Here is a 16,654-nt window from a genome sequence, read left to right on the forward strand (position 1 = left end):
CCTCTAGATTCCAAAGGTTGTTTGATTGGTTTGCTTAATGCTGGTTTAAAACCAACTTGGAATAGCTTATTTTTAATGTTCCCTGAATAAATCCATAATCCTTTAAAAAGAAGTGGTAAACCTACCTTCCACTACAAAAAACATGATGACCAGCTTACAATAGAAAGGTGAGGGTTGGAAGGGAGCCCCTGGTCTGTAATCCACCTCCTGCTCAAAACAGGTCCAGCCTGGAGCACAGTACTGTGCCCCAATTCTGCTCATGTTGTGATTATCTCCAATGATGGAGACTTCACAGCCCCCCTGGGTAACCTTTACCCAACTTGCCTCTGCTCAATATTTCCCCTTATACCGAGACAAACATTTTTAAATGCAGATGCATTCTATTGCACATCCTTCCATCATGCACACTGGAGGAAACTTTGGCTTCTCCATCTTATTTAGACTTTCATACAACATAGCTAGTTACAGCACTAAGCTCTCTTGATGACTTCTCTTCTCCAGCCTGAGCAAAGGCAAGTTCCTGACCTAATGCCGCCCTTGGGACTTGTTTGGGAGTCAAAAGCTAAGCACTTTAGCATGTGTTGAATAGAGTGGAAGAGCTGTCTCACTCAGGCTTCTGGCCATGCCCTTGCTGTGGCAGCCCAGGAGCCCTTCGGTCTTGTTTCCTGTAAGCAGCTCATGCCAGCTTCTTCACCAGGAAGCCTGTGTCTTCTACAGCACTGCATTCTAGACACTAGTCCAGCCTTATTGATCCATGGGCTTTACCTGTGCCAGATACTGGGCTTTGCACTTGATTTTTATTGAATTTCATTAGGTTTCTCCAGGCTGTACACCTACCTGTGAATTGTCACCCTTCCTGCCGTACTAACTGCTCCTCCCAACTCATCGCCATCATCAAATTTGCTGAGCTGGTGCTCAGTCTTCCAGGTTGTCAATCAGGAATTAAGGGTATTGGCTCAGGTATTGATCCCAGAGTCAAGCAGTCATACTGCTGATCTCCACACTTCAAGCCTGATGGCCCAACCAATTTTCTAGAAGCCTTATGAACCAGTTATCCAATCTAGAACTCACCAATTCAGTTATAAAAGTACTGTGGGAGATTACATCAAAGTCTTTGGTAAAGTCAAAATATACAACATTCACAAGTTTCCCTTTGCCCACACAGCCATTCATCATACCTTAATTACTGGTGCTACAGAAATAACTTCTTTGTAAATATTAATTTATGCCTTCAGCAACTGGTCTACCTTGCTTTTAAGTAACTCTAGGTGTTTAAAGCCTTTACATATCATAAATACGTAAGAAGAAAATTCTGTTTTCAAAACACATTGTGTTTTGACCAAGTTTTCTAACTGTTCTTACTAAAATTTTTGAACTCAACCCATTAAAAGCCTTAAAACAATGATAATGCCTTTAGTGGTATCCAGTTACCTAATTTTAACCAATTGATTTGGAATAAAGGAATGGAGGAAAATTCTTTAGTGTTGCAAGTGTCAGTATGTTAATGCTGTGATTGTTAAAAATATTGATGGTTTGGAGTTTCACACTGTCCTGATTTAGGGCAAATTTTGGAGAAAACCTCCAAAGGGGTTCCTCTAGAAAGCAGATTCAAGTGACCCCTCCTTCAACTGATTCAGGAAAAGATTTCCTTGGAGGAAAGTGGAAAAAAACTTTATTTAACAGGCAAAGCATTCACCAGCACAAAAAATGAACAATATTATACAATAAAACCTCTTGCTGCTCCAAAGAGATGACAAAGCCAGAAAGTCCCCTTGGTGGGCTATGGCTCAGCTCACTCAGTTTCTTATCAGTTCCTCCAGCGCTGGAAATGCTGCGGTCCAGGCCTGGCCCGCTGGGCCACAGGTCCAAGTTGCCAGAGCTCTTCTGGATTTTCAGTCCAGAGCAGGTTCAAACTTCAAAAAGAAAAACCACAAAACTTTATTTAACAGGCAAAGCATTCACCAGCACAAAAAATGAACAATATTATACAATAAAACCTCTTGCTGCTCCGAAGAGATGACAAAGTCAGAAAGTCCCCTTGGTGGGCTATAGCTCAGCTCACTCAGTTTCTCATCAGTCCCTCCAGCGCTGGAAATGCTGTGGTCCAGGCCTGGCCCACTGGGCCACAGGTCCAAGTTGCCAGAGCTCTTCTGGATTTTCAGTCCAGAGCAGGTTCAAACTTCAAAAAGAAAAACCACGGTCCGGTTTTTTCCTCAAGTAGCTAAAAACTAGCTAAAAACCCAAGGAAAGCTGTCTCCTGCCATCTGTCTGTGCTGCACACAACACAGTCCAGGAGAAGGATGCGGGGGAGCAAATGCCGTCCCTGATAACAAGCTCCGCGCTTCTCTCCCCGCGCTTCTCTCCCCGCCTTCACTCTTAAACCAGTCTTAAAGATGCAAAACTTATGTCTGGGCTGAACAGATGAATGGGGATACAATTCAGCATCATAAAGTCACCCCAGAACACACTCAAGACCTCAGTCCACGAGACACTTGTGCTTTTCTCTCACCCCAGTTCCCAAACCATCAGATGAAACACCCAGTTAGGGCTGCTGTGCTGTGCCAACCCAGCCAGTGTGGTCTGGGCTCATCCTTATGTGCACAGCGACCTGGTTCCTGAGAGCTTACCTGGATAAGACACCTAGTAATCCCTGAGTGAGGGTGGGATCTGAAAGTATCCTGGAGAGGAGGTCAAATTAAAATCTCCTGGGGCAGAAAGAGTATGCTGTGGGTGGGGATACAGCCCTCAGTTCCCCTGTGCCCTCTGTTCTCAGACTCCTTGTGATTCCAGGCCTCTTCCTGAGCTTTCTGAATGTGCCCACCCATTGAGAACAATTCATCAGGCTGGTTACATTAATCTTGAAGCAGTTGTTCACAAAAAACTTGTAACAATAAAAAATGGTCACTGATTAAAAACTTTGCTACTAATATTCAGTACACTCAGTTATGAATGCTAACCTAGGTCCAAGTCATTATTTAAATTACTGGTTTGTTATGAAATGTGTTTTTAATATGAATATTAGAAAGGTAGCATTCAGTAATACATGAAAGCAAAATGAGCAGCTAAATTTAAATGCAGTTACAGTGCAGCACTCTTCTAAATTTGTTTCTTGATTAAATTGTATCAGAAAATTCTGAATTTAACCCACACCAAAGATGGTAATTCACTGATTAGCTGACAGAATCAGTTACAATTTGAGACTCAAAAATCATCTCTTGCTCAAGAGGAGGAGTCTCATGTATCAGACAAGTGAAATTAAAATTATTTTTTCTTCTTAGAATCAATCTTCCCACTCTCCATCCTACCGTTGTGCTCCCATTCATTAGATCCTGCTGGATTATTGCCCTGCTGTTGCAGTATCAGTGAGGCATTAGATTGGCCAATTTCAATGTGACACCACCACTTTAGGATTACAATTCACATTTCAGGACTGACTTGTGGATGGCAATACTGGTTTATATTATGTTAAAGTAATAGTAATACATACCCTGTGTTTAAAACTTTTAAAGCAGTGCCTGTGTTACCCAGCAAGTGGTAGGGCTATGGCATTTGGCTTGCTACTCACGCAACAGAATTACTTGAACTGAGAAAACTATACCCTCTCTCATAATATATCAGTAAAGGAAAATTAAAGTCCACCCCCTTCCTGGGAAAGTGAACAGATAGTTCCTCTAACAGGCATTAAGTCTTGTGAAATGGTGAGTTGATCTAAGAGTGCACTAATTGCTCCTAGTTTCTCCCTGTCCCTTGCATCAAGCCTGGCGTGCTTTCCTGTGCAGCTGGTAAGGCACTTCAGATCACCAACCAACAAAAACTGTGAACATTAAACATTTTCCCTTATGTAAGTTTTCAATGTTTCAGCAGCTGTACTGGCTCACTGTAGAGCCACACAAATGTCAAAAGCTGGCACTGAAGTAGCCATAGAAGGTGAAAGGAAGAACCTTACAGAGGTGATACCACTTCACAGCAATAATCTGATTAACTCACCCCATAAAGATTTACTTTGAGAAACCCATGAACTGATCTGAAATTTCTTGTTTGAAAAATGCAACATCAAACATTTTTAAGCATCAATCGAGACCATGTAAGATAATTAAAGTATTTTCCAATACGTATTGACTAACACCACTGACTTGATCAGTGATGATGATTAAGGCAAATTATTCTGAACACTCCTATTTCAAGTTAGGGTCTTACATACTGATTAGTAAATAGCACAAATCACAATTATTGAGCATGCTAAAAAAAGGGCTGGTCATGCCGTAGGCCATGTTCCACCGTACTGTGCCTGCCTTCACATGTGGGTCACAGAGTCTACTTAAAATTGGGCTACTTCCCATGCAGAAGAAATATTTTTAAAAATCTGCACACATTTGTGTTTCCCTAGGCCACGAAAAGCTCAGCACACAGTTCAACCTACACAGTCAAAACCTTAACTGGGCCAAAGCTGTATCCTCTTTCCCCCATCCCTTTCTGGTGCTGCCCGAGCCACACGCTGGGCATTTCGCTAGACCAGAGGACAGAACAGCCCGTCAAACGCGGGCCGTCACAACGCGGGCGGACGGGACGGGGCAGGTGCCGGGCACCAGGGCAGGTGCCGGCGGTAGCGCCCGACCCCGTCTCCCCTCCCGGCTTTTTCTGGGCAGCGGGAGAGCCGCAGGGACTGCGGAATAAAAGGTGCCCGAGCCGGGGCTGGGGTGGCCTCAGCGCTGCCTCGGGCTCCGCCGGCCGCTCGCAGCCGTCACCCCGCGCAACGCCGGCGACGCGCGGGATGCGAGCGGGACGGGCGCCGGCAATGGCAATGGGGGAAGGCGGCGGCCGGCGGGCGGCAGAACCGGAGCGCTTGGCTCTGGAGCTGGGGCGGGAGAGGCGGAAGCAGTGAGTCCGGCGGGGGACGCGGCGAGGCCGGGCACAGCAGCGAGGCCGGGCACAGCAGCGAGGCCGGGTACAGCAGCGAGGCCGGCACAGCAGCGAGGCCGGCACAGCAGCGAGGCCGGCACGGCGGCGGCTCCGGGAGCGGCCCCGCAGCAGCGCCCGCGGGGGCTCCCGCCGCCTCCCTGCGGTAAAATGGCGGCGGCCTCCGCGGCGAGGGGAGCGGGCTGGGCCCACGGCCTGCCCGGAGCCCCTCAGCGCGGCCCGGCTGTGCGGGGAGCGCCGCTCGCTCTGCTGGGCACCGGGAGGGGCTGGCCCAAGGGATGCGAGCGGCACGAGGAGCCCGAAAAAGCGGGATAATGTCAGACGTAGCGGAAGATAGGGCCGGCTGCCGTGGTTAACCGCAGCAGGCGGCTCGGCACCCACACAGCCGCTCGCTCCCTCTCCTGCCAGTGGGTGGGATGGGGGAGAGAAGGAAGGAAGGGTGAAAGAGAAAAAATTCGCGGGTTGAGACAAAGACAGTTTGATAACTAAAAAGGAACAAAATCAACAACAAAAAGGAAAAAACCCAAGAAAAGCAACTGATGCAAAAACCTCCAGGTGCTCACCACCAGTGGGACTATGCATTTCCCGAGGCAAAGCAGCCCCAGCAACACCTTAGTTTTTATTTCTGAATGTGACATGATATAGTGGGATATGGCTTTGGTCAGTGGGATCAGCTGTCCCGGCCCTGTCCCCTCCCAACTCCTTGGCACCTCCAGCCCTCTCACTCATGGGGTGAGGAGAAGAAAAGGCCTTGACGCAGTGTAAACAATGCTCGATGGTAACCAAAGCATCACTGTGCTATCAACACAGTTTTCATCACAAATCTGAAACATAGTCCCATACCTCCTACTATGGAGTGACTTATATGTGTCCAAGGCAAGCACAGTACACTGGGCTGGGAAACCACTTAGGGGGAAAACAGAGAAGATTTTTACATGGGTGCATGCCTCGCTGGGGGAAGACAAATAAAATGGAGAACGAGGTGCTCTTTATACACTCTTCTTTCTACAGTGTTGAGTAAAAGTGGAAAGCTGGATTTCACCTGTCTCTAGGATCAGTAAATATCTCTGAGACCTCTAAGTAAGGTACAGCATCTCTGCATGCAGTTTGCAAGGATGAGGACTCATTCCTTTTAGCAGTCAGTCCCCTTGCTAAAGCAGCATTTGTTTCAGTGCTTTGATAATTGTTGATGCTCATGCCTGGTGGGATTGGTTTTTTCCCCAGTTTGCTTAGGAAGTTACACATTTTTCCCTGAGTTGAACAACATGATTGCCTTTTGAATGTTAATAAATGGAAACAGGAAATGTCAGAAGCTCTTGTGCTGCCTTAATTCAGACTCTTGATATTTACATTGACATACCATTTTCAAGCATTCTATTTGTACTGATTTTTCACCTGAACAATGTTTCTTTCCGTGTCTGAGCTGCAGACCTCTTCAAACTAGTCCTGCAGTTGTGGATTTTATAAAACGTTCATTCATAAATTGAAAAGGAAAACCCAGTACTAACAGAGTCAAAATGGCACAAAAAGTAGCTTGGACATACTTGCACCAATGTGTAAGCAAATGACCTTTAATAAATCTCCTGACTTAGTAGTAGTGTCTCAGGGTCAATAGATCAGTTATCCTCTGCATGCACCAGTTCTTTTACCTGACACATGATATTAATGATGATCAGGCAAAAAGTTGAGTTGTGGTGACTTACTTATGGATAAAAATAAAATATATATTTAATAAAAACCTTTATGGTGATGGCATGCCAGTAAAAGACTTTCAGCTCCAGCTGGGTTCTACAACTATTTTTGTGTGCAAATCAACAATATTGTCTGTTTCCCAGAAGCTATTTATTCAGCTTAATTACCAATGACCAGGCTTGTTAGACATCTCCATCTAAACCAGTGGCATGTGTAGTCAATGAATACAGAAAAGCTTTTTGAAGGTGTGATTCATCTGACCTACTTTGCCTGGCTGTTCTACCATGAGATGACTCACACCCTAGGAGGTGCCAATTCCTCTCCCTTGGGTAGGAAAGCAAGCTGAGGATGAGTGGCTTGCAGATAGATGTCTGCATTCCTTCACTGCCATCTCACCCTTGTCATCATTTTACTGGTGTATCTGATTGTTATGCATGTGATGACTCACACCCTAGGAGGTGCCAATTTCTCTGCCTTGGGTAGAAAGCAAGCTGAGGATGAGTGGCTTGCAGATAGATGTCTGCATTCCTTCACTGCCATCTCACCCTTGTCATCATTTTACTGGCGCATCTGATTGTTGTGCCAATTAGGCAGTTTGCTGACAGCCCACCTACCCCTCTCATTTAGCAGTCATGAAGAAGAGATTTTTACTTCACAGAGTAAATTGATGTATCTGATTGTTATGCCAATTAGGCAGTTTGCTAACAGCCCACCTACCCTCTCATTTAGCAGTCATGAAGAAGAGATTTTTACTTCACAGAGTAAATTGAATCATTCATGTCCATAAGAGGTCTGTTCCTAATGTACCTACTGACTCTTCAATGATTGTGGATGTAGTACTGTGAATCCAGTTTTTTTCTGACTGTAATGAAAGTCAGCTGAAATCTAACTCTGTATTGTTGTGACCAAGATTCAGTGCACGTTTTGATTGGGAAATGTCATGGCAAATGTTTCTGGGAGAGAGAGAGAGAGAGAAGGCATGTAATACTGCAGTGTAGTTCTTATTAGACAAAGAGGTCTTAAAGATATATATTTATGCATGTCAGCTACTTAGTAATGTTGATGGAATTGTATGTTGCTTCAGCTTCTGAGATTTCATTTCCTGTGGCTTTCCTTGCCAGGAAAGCTGCAGCATTTTCCCAGCACACTGCTGACTGCAGGTGTCAGGAGTCCAGAGATTTCAATACCGTACATGCTCTTCCATGTGGTGCCCCTGCACTGTGCAATATTATTTCTGCTTTGTTTGTAGATTCTGAAGGCATCTATGCATTTTATCTTCTACAGGACTCGGTAAAGAGCTGCCATATTATGGAGCTGATGCCCTAGAGCTGATGACTTGCCCTGAGCTCCTCCTGACTTTTCTCCTGAGTTTTTCTCTTGACTATAGAAAATTGCTTCAGGCAGCCTTTTGCCTGATACATGTTCCAGATATCCAGACCTGGGTAGAAAACGTGCAGGAAAACAGTTTTCATCCTAAGTGGCTGCCATTGTCAAGTAAAATAACACCTGTAGACAGCCTTAAAAAGAAATTTAGCTTTTTTCCTCTCTTTTGTAGTTTCAATCACAGTCTTCTTATCTGAACTGCATTTTTTTTTCCTCATTTTCTTCACAAGAGCTTTTTTTGTTATGCTTAGTATGCAAGGATGTGATTAGGTTCTCATGATAACTTAAATGTGAGGTTTCAGGATTTACAGGCTTTCTTCTGTGATGACTGTAAATTGTTCATTGACATGGAGAAGATTTATAGGCCTTGAATAGTCCATTTATGTCTAACACAAGTGAGGTTGCAGGTAAAAAGTGCAGTGCAGTCCCTCTAAGCAAGGACCAAGTCTCTGGCAGCTATAGATAGCCAGCTATACACAGCTGCATTAAATTCACACTAACAGATACATGGCATAACCTTCACTTCCTTTCACAATTAGACACGCAATGTCTTTCCAGAAATGCAAAATTAACATTAAACCCCAGCCATATTTATCAAGCCGCTCAAAGTGATTTATTTCTACATCCCTTCTCTGTCTGGGCAGGGATTGCATTTTACTGAATAAGCACTGCCTAAAATAGAGTGGTTTCACCCTGGATGCATTCTGGGTGCTACTGGACTATTAAATGTTTAATAATAATTCTATTTTTCTGAAAACTGGTTTCTGTTGCCACATGGAAAAAAGACTTTCTGTCAGAGTAGCAATTGCAGTGTGACACCTGACAATTTACCATTTTCGTACATATATTCAACAGAACAAAATATAATTGGAATTTGGCTTCTAGTTTTGTTAATGGTGCAGAAAGAATAATAAAATCTAATGAAAGAAATTTTGTATCTAGTCTTGGAATGGTAACAGAAATTGAAAACTGGAAACATTGGATTTAAAGAGCTTATTCTTCCTGTGTTTTCCCTCTGCATCTGAGCACTTAGTTAAGATTTCTTTGAAAATGAAAACAATTTCATTTTGATACAGCTCAGCTCTGGTTACAGCTTTGACTGTTTCTAATTTTCAGTGTTATTTCCTTTAAAAAACTCCCATTTTAGCACTCACTGTCATCATAATTTCCTCTTTTCCAAGCTCTAGGAAGTTGATAGAAATCTGCTTTGCAGAAACCTGATCTATTTGTGTTGAAATGATCGCAGCAATGTAGTAAGATTTTGTCTTTCTTCTTCCTAGCCATCTGCCTCTTTGATTTGGAGTGGGAAAAAACAGGCAGCAGCAATCAGATTTCCTTTGGTTTTCCTACATCTAAAGCTTTTTGAGTCATGCTTCAAGGCTATCTTTGGCTGGGTTTCACCTTACCCTTTTTGTCTCTAGCAAGTTACCAGTACTGTAGTTATTTTTTTGCCAATGTGCCCCCTGTCTTAATTTAACGTTGGAAAAGACAAAAAGTGCAATGGAGCAAGGAGGGCTTGGAAACCCCACCTCTCCCTTGCCATTCAAGATGTCTGTCCTACTGTTCTCCAGTGTGTCTCTTTCACTGAAGTACTTGGTTTACCTTAAATTACTCTTCTTTATATTTGTTTGCAATTTCAGCACTTCAGCCGTCCTTATTCCAAGCTTACCTGTTCAACTCCCTATGAGCAGTTGGTTTGCTTATGCAGCTTGCAGTTGAAATCTGTTTCTTCAAGATATGAAAAAGAAGTGTCACCAACTGAATGTGAGCACAATGAGTGCAAGAGGTGATGCAGTTCCTCAGTAATCAATCTCTGTCATCAGAGATTTGATTTCTCAGAGGTTTGATAATTATTTCTTGAAGAGAATTTCTTACAGACATGTTCAGAAAATGAATATACATGTTGACAATGGAAGCTGTCCTTTAAACACCATCCCCCCCCCCAATATTACAGCCTAATCATTTTCTTTCTTGCATGTTTTAATGAACTAGACTAAAGTTTTAAAGACACCAGTTATCATATTGGCATTGTAAAGCATTTCCCAAAGGGCCTTCTTGTAGAGTTTGTGTTCTTAGTTCTTTTGGAATATCTTAATTTGGGCACTGAAAAATTGAGGTACCCAAGACCCATTGACTGTTTTTTTTTAAATGTTTGCCTTCCAAACTTAGCTTTAAAGGACAAAACCACAAACTGTCTCTGCATTTTTGGGCATTGTGTTTTTTGCTTGCACCTATCCTGATGTGGTCTGACTTCCTGAGACCTCACAGGCAGGAGCATTTCTCCATCGCCATCTCTTCAGAGAACCAGACTGTTAGTGTGAATATGGTCAATAACTTATCAGTAATGTCTTCTTGATGTGATCAAGACCATAGGGTTCATTGTAAGACACTAAACTACCATCTGGCCACTTTGAAGGATGAGAGTCACTCAGAACATAGTCTGAAGCATGCCAGGTGGGTTGTGCTCTTGTCAAAGTCCCCTGCTACCTTCAGCTTCTGTTCATACCTTCCAAGGCAGAAAGAGCCTGGTTTTCACCATACCTTTCAGCTTTCTGGCTGACCAGTATACAGGATGGGCAAAAATATATTTTCCTAAAAAATGGTGGCTTGGGGTCCTGTATTTTTTTAAACACTCACTTTAATTACTCACTTTCTTTTCTGATAGTCATAAATCATCATTTGTTTTGATTGGATTTAATATGGGTGCAATTTAGGAAATTACTATTAATCATTGAGCAGTAAGTCAAAATGAAAAAAAATAATTCAGAATTTCAAATAGCACATCTCTCAGGTGTATTCTTGTTTTAAAAAATATACTCATTGGGCATCTTCTTTTACTTGAAAAACGAGGATCAATGTCCCCTCTACATTTTTTAAATTCTGATGGATGGCTAGAAAATTATTATATTTTAGGAAATGTCTGTCTTGGGGTTTTGTGGAAGTAGTTTTAGTCACAAAGTAGAAATGCTTTATTGTTTTAAAGGCACTGTACTAACCACTGTAGTAACCATATTTCAATACATTTAAGAATGGACAAGATAATGTAACTACATAGAAATGACCAATACATCTTAATCTTCTGAATCAATCTTCTAAAAATATATTTGATCTATTTTTTTTCTGATTTCAATAATAGGACTAGTACCAGAACCATTTTTTGGCTCATGTAGCAATTTATTGACTTCTTTTAATACCACAGGCAGATGCTTGAAAGCTCAATATTTGAACTGAGAAACACTGTAACAGAACTGGAAAAAAGTCTTAACAGTGTTGAAAATGAAGGTAAGTTAATTACAACTGTCTTTCTAATTTATTAGGAAACACAGATAAATAATTATTTTAGGAAGGACCTACAGGGGCTCAAATATTTATTTAGAAATTTAAATTTTCACTTTTCAAACATGACTATTATAACTGTGGTGCTTCAGATATGAAATTAAGAAATACTACGTGTGGCCACACTAGCTTTTTTTTTGTTAATTATTCATGAAGCTATGAATAATATAAATTCACAGAGTTGGTTAATATTCTGACCACAGTAAGCCTAGTGAAAATTTCTCTTGATTTGTATTTTCAAGCTCTTTTATATGCAAAGATGCTTATTTATGAAGATTACTAAGTGAAGACTTTCTCAGTCTTCAGTTAGTTAAAAGGAACAGTTTTTAAAAATGCTTTTGCTTAAAATGACATGAACTAATCTGGGAAATATAATAATTCTGTACTTGTTCTTTAAGATAATGAATGGAAAACCAGATATGAGACACAAATAGAATTGAACAAACAGCTGGAAAGGCAAATTAATATTCTTCGAGATAAGGTGGAGCTTATTCATGGAAATCCAGCAGGTAGAAATGGATATTTGTATCTTTTTTTCAATAGAATTAGTGGTGATTAGAGATGTTGAAATTATATCAATGGGTCACAATTTTCTGCTTATTTACAGATAAACTGTCCCTTGTTCGCGTCTTTGATAAAATGCCTGTGGTAAGTACTGTGACATTTAGTTGGCTTAACAACAAATCACAGCCTAATTGAAAAACTCATATAGTCTTTGTTTTTCATGACAAAAATAGCAGCAGCCTGGCCTGTAAGAAAAAACAATCACTTCTGCTTATGTTTTTATTGTTTCATATATGCAATTGCTTATAAAATATTGAGTGAAATCCTTATGTAAGAAGTACATAAAACCTGAATGTTGGGAAGAGTTATGTAGTGAATTTTTTTCCTGAGTGAAAGTTTTATAATTGAATCTGCAGGAAGGCTTGCAAGATGGAATAGCTGGACTAGATCTATGAATAAATGAGAAAACATTAAACCTCATGTAATCATTTAGTCTTTAACCACTCACAGTAATAAATGTCTTCAGTTTTGACCAAATGGAATTCCAACTGTTTCAGTCTTCTTGTCCTATCACTGGGCACTTTTGAGAAGAGCCTGGCTCCTTCTTCATTCCTTCCCATCACAAATTTATACACATTGATGAGAACCACTGGGCCTTGTTGTCCCCAGGCTGAACAGTTGCAGATGTCTCAGCCTTTCCTCATCTGTCAGGTGCTCTGGTCTCTTAATCACCTTCATAGCCCTGTGTTGGACTTGCTCCAAGAAGTCCATATCATTCTTGTACTGAAGAGTCAAGAACTGGACCCAGCAATGCTGCTACATCTCTCAAGTGCTCAGGATAAGGGTCGGATTACCTCCCTTAACCTGTTGGCAACATCTTCCTAATGCAGCCCAGGAACCACGGGCCACCCTTGCAGCAAGAGTGCATTGATTTCTTGGGGTCACCTTGCTCACAAGGACCCCAAAGGCATTGTCCCAGGCTGCTTCCCAGACACCCAGCTTCAGCATATACTGGTGCCTAGGATTATTTCTCCCCCAGGGGCAGGACTGCATTTACATTCCACTTGATTCCTCTCTGCCTGTTTCTGCAGCTTCTTGAGGCCCCTCTGCATGGCAACACAGTCCTCTGTTGTATCAGCCAATAAGCCCAGTTTTCTATCAACTGCGATAACCTAGATGAATAGTTGGAGTAACGTTTTGCATAATATAGTCACAGAAAAAGTCCTCATTTTACAGTAAATTTTTGCATCACTGAAAGAAGTATTTGTTTTCATTTTTTAAATTTTATTCCTTACTGCACTCAATACTTCATGTCCTTTATTTCAACACAGCTTAAAACATTTTTTTCTGCAATCTTGAGGAGAAAATGCTAAGGAAAAAAATCCTAGCAAATATTATGGCAATTTTGTCTTCTAAGGTAGTAAATGAAGTAAAAAAATCATTGTAGATTCAGAACTGCTTTTTCCTTAGCCTGTCATCTGCTGAAATATTTGACAACTTTTCTGCTTCTTACTGACTTTTAGAAATAGGGAAGGTAGATAAAGATATGGTAATGCCTTGTAACACATTGTGATAATGAACATTATGAAGCAGGGCTGTTGTGATTTTTATTCCTATTGCTTATACTTACAGAAGTGTTACCATCTGACTTTTTTGGTCCTTCAGAATCTAAAGATTGTTGGGAGTTTAGTGATCCTAGAAGAGGCTGCATGCTCTGTTAGTGGGAAGGATAATTATCTGCTGTAAGCAGGGTGTGAATAATTAACTGATTTTTCTGATCTGATCCATGGCTTTCAAACAGAAAAACATTTTTGCCAGTTTTAGTGTTGTCCTAGAGACCATAGTGTTTTGTAGGTAGGCAAGATTTTTTTTTCTTTAGCAGCCAATTAAAAAGAGAACAAAATCTTCCCAATCCCACTTTCCTGTTTCACTGAGTTCATCTGAAAATACAGCTGGGACTATGTTAAAAGAATAGTCTCGAAGACAGAGAACACTGATCTAGAAAATTTACAGCAGAGTCTGCTTTGGATGATATTATTCCTGTCAGCCTGTAAAGCACAGACTGGCATGCACAGTTACAGTATCACAAGTATTTATTTCTGTCCAATTGCCAGGACTCTCCTAACCAATCCAATTACACCTTGCCAGGCACTCCAGGAGGCATTACCAGAAGGATAATCTCCTTTCCCACCAACCAGTACATTTCTAATCCCCGCTATGCACTGCACTGCCTGCTCACCAATGAGCCGTGATTCTGAGAGGTTTAATTACTGTTCCCATAAAGGGAAGAATGCCAGCCTGACTGAAAGGTTCATCCTGCCAGAAGGAGTCTAGAAGAGAGCTTGAAGAGTCCTAGACTCACTTAGTGAAGCCTGGGAAAGTCTGGAGCCCATATGTTAGGCCATGCATTTTCAAGTCCTTCCACCTTAGAGTTAATAAATATGCCTGTTTGCTAACCAGAAAAGGAAGTGCTTTAAGGATTTAATGAAATGTTTCATTTTTTTCTTGTTTTGATTTTGGGAGACAGAAAAGCACAGAAATATAAAGGCATTATGTGGGCTCTGCTGTTTTTTGGTTAGTTTGTTGTTGTTGTTGTTGTTGTTGTTTGTTTTTGTTGGGTTTTTTACTGAAGCCATTCAAAAAGTGTTTATTTACAGATACTCTTGGAGAATGAGGAGCTGCTTTGCTTTTTATGTATATAATTTTAGAAGATAAAACACTGGTAAAAATTTACAGATAATTTTTTGTGGTGTTCAGGCATTTAGGTTTGTTAAAGCTCTTCTGGGGTTTTTGAGGGTTGTTCAGTGGATTAGGGGAGAACATTTAGCTTCTTCACGGATGAGAATAAAGAGCAGATGTGAGTGGTAGAAAAACAAAGAGTTTTCAGCCAGTCATCAATATACATTTGCTCAAATTAAAAATGCTGAGAGTGGGCATATAAAGACATTGCGTGTGTGCCTGTAAAATCAAAAGTACACTGTGATATTCAGCTTTCAACTTGCAGTTGCATATGAATAGGAAATATATTCCTATATGAAAATACATTTCCTTCATTGCATAGGAAGGATTTCTTCACTGAAAGGCTTGTCAAGCACTGAAACATGTTGCCCAGGGAAGTGGTTGAGTCACCATCCCTGCAGGTATTTAAAAGACAAGTATTGTTGCACTTGGCAACATGGATTAGTGGTAGACTTGACACTGCTGAGTTCATGGTTGGACTTGATCCCAAAAACGTTGATTCTGTGATTGTGTGAAGCTCTATGGAAAGATTGAAAAGTGGTTCTTTCAGCAAGGTGATACAATTCCTACAACATGGCAACAGTACACAGTAGAATTTCAGTAGATTTTGGTTTGAGCAATGTATTTAGAAAATTAAATATTATTTTCAAGTATTTATAACCTGTCTTCCCAAGAAACTTAGAATTATAATTGGAGTTACTAGAAGGACCTCTAACAATTCTTAATTTACTAAACAATTTCAGCTATATTTAACAGAGGAGTTACCTCAAGGCTGCTGAAGAGATTTAGCTCACTCAAGCTAGTTATTTAAGGTCCTACTATAGTGAATAGAGGGAGGAAGACTTGTCTATAGAACAATTCAACCTATTTAGGTATAGGTAGCATAAAATATTTTCTTTAATATCAAGCACTACAGGCAACATTAAAAAAAAAAAAAGATATTAGTCATCAGGGACCTGGCAGTCAGCAAGCTATAAAAACCTGAATGAAAGAGAAGAATACAAATGCAAATTCTGGAGTGATGAACAAGGAAGCACAGAGGATTTTCTGTGTTGAAAAATTGCAGTAATTGTTGCAGATGGCTTGCACTATTTTTGCTTTAGAATTGGAATTGAACTGAAGAATAATTTCTTTCTATTAAAAACACCCCTACACCATTTATATATACAGTTATTATTCTGAAGTCCTTATACTGATATGAGATAATGCTTTTTTATTGATTCAGAAAAATTATGTAGATGTCAAATAGCAATAAATGCAGAACCAATACCTTGAACACAGAAATCCTTACCGGCAGGGTCTAGAAAATAAATTTTGTGTACTGAGGGCAGATTAAAAATAACAGTGACAAGCACAAGGGATTTCCAACAGTGAAAACTGTTTCGTCAGTAATTTCCTTCATGTCCCAATGAAAAATACAAATGTCATACAGTACTTCAGAAACAATTAGAGAAGGAATGCATTCTCTCTAAAGTATAACAAGATGTGAATTTTACTTGCATCTTTTAAACATGCTGCTTTCATTTGTTTGCATTTTTTCATAAAATGAGTTTTGGTAAAATACATGGTCTCTGCTAAGCATAATTTCCTATATAAGCAGGAAGAAAACTGTTCCCTTCTCTTTCACCATTTCTGCAGGAACAAATCCCTAGATAGGAGCTTTAGTATGCAAATACTGAGAAGCACACTGCAAAATCAGTTCAGAGGAGCACACTCCTGATAGCATTGCCTTAGCAACGCTCTAGTTAAGATTAGCTCGGGAACCAGGGCTTCTGGGATAAATCACCATTTTTTCATAATGTCCACCACCACAGAGCAGAAAATTCTGACATTAAGGGCCAGATACTTGCTTTACAAAGCTGCCTTTCTATAAGGACAGTGACCACAGAACTGATAGCCTCGCACAACCACCTCAGAGTGTTTGCTGTCAGTTTTAAAATACAAGCAGAATGTGTGGCAGTGTCACCCTGGAGACATACATGATTGCAATATGACAGGAAGGGAATCTTGGGTTTGTGAAAACATGCAGTGAAGTCTTTGTATTTCAGTAGGCATTGATAGCTGCCTATAGGGAACATCAGCA

General features: G+C 40.8%; 1 protein-coding gene across 1 annotated transcript in view; it reads left to right on the forward strand.

The window, feature by feature from the left end:
• The window catches only part of LOC120496313 (coiled-coil domain-containing protein 169-like), a 36,960-nt gene that overhangs the window by 2,004 nt on the left and 18,302 nt on the right, over nucleotides 1-16,654 (forward strand). Inside the window, exons 2-5 of the mRNA XM_039696642.1 lie at nucleotides 4,388-4,878; nucleotides 11,192-11,274; nucleotides 11,727-11,837; nucleotides 11,936-11,976. Coding sequence (XP_039552576.1) covers nucleotides 4,388-4,878; nucleotides 11,192-11,274; nucleotides 11,727-11,837; nucleotides 11,936-11,976 — 726 coding nt within the window. The remainder of the gene's footprint in view (nucleotides 1-4,387; nucleotides 4,879-11,191; nucleotides 11,275-11,726; nucleotides 11,838-11,935; nucleotides 11,977-16,654) is intronic.

Source organism: Passer montanus, unplaced genomic scaffold (genome assembly GCF_014805655.1).
Source record: "Passer montanus isolate IOZ18808 unplaced genomic scaffold, ASM1480565v1 scaffold99, whole genome shotgun sequence".
In the NCBI taxonomy this organism is placed as follows: Eukaryota; Metazoa; Chordata; class Aves; order Passeriformes; family Passeridae; genus Passer; species Passer montanus.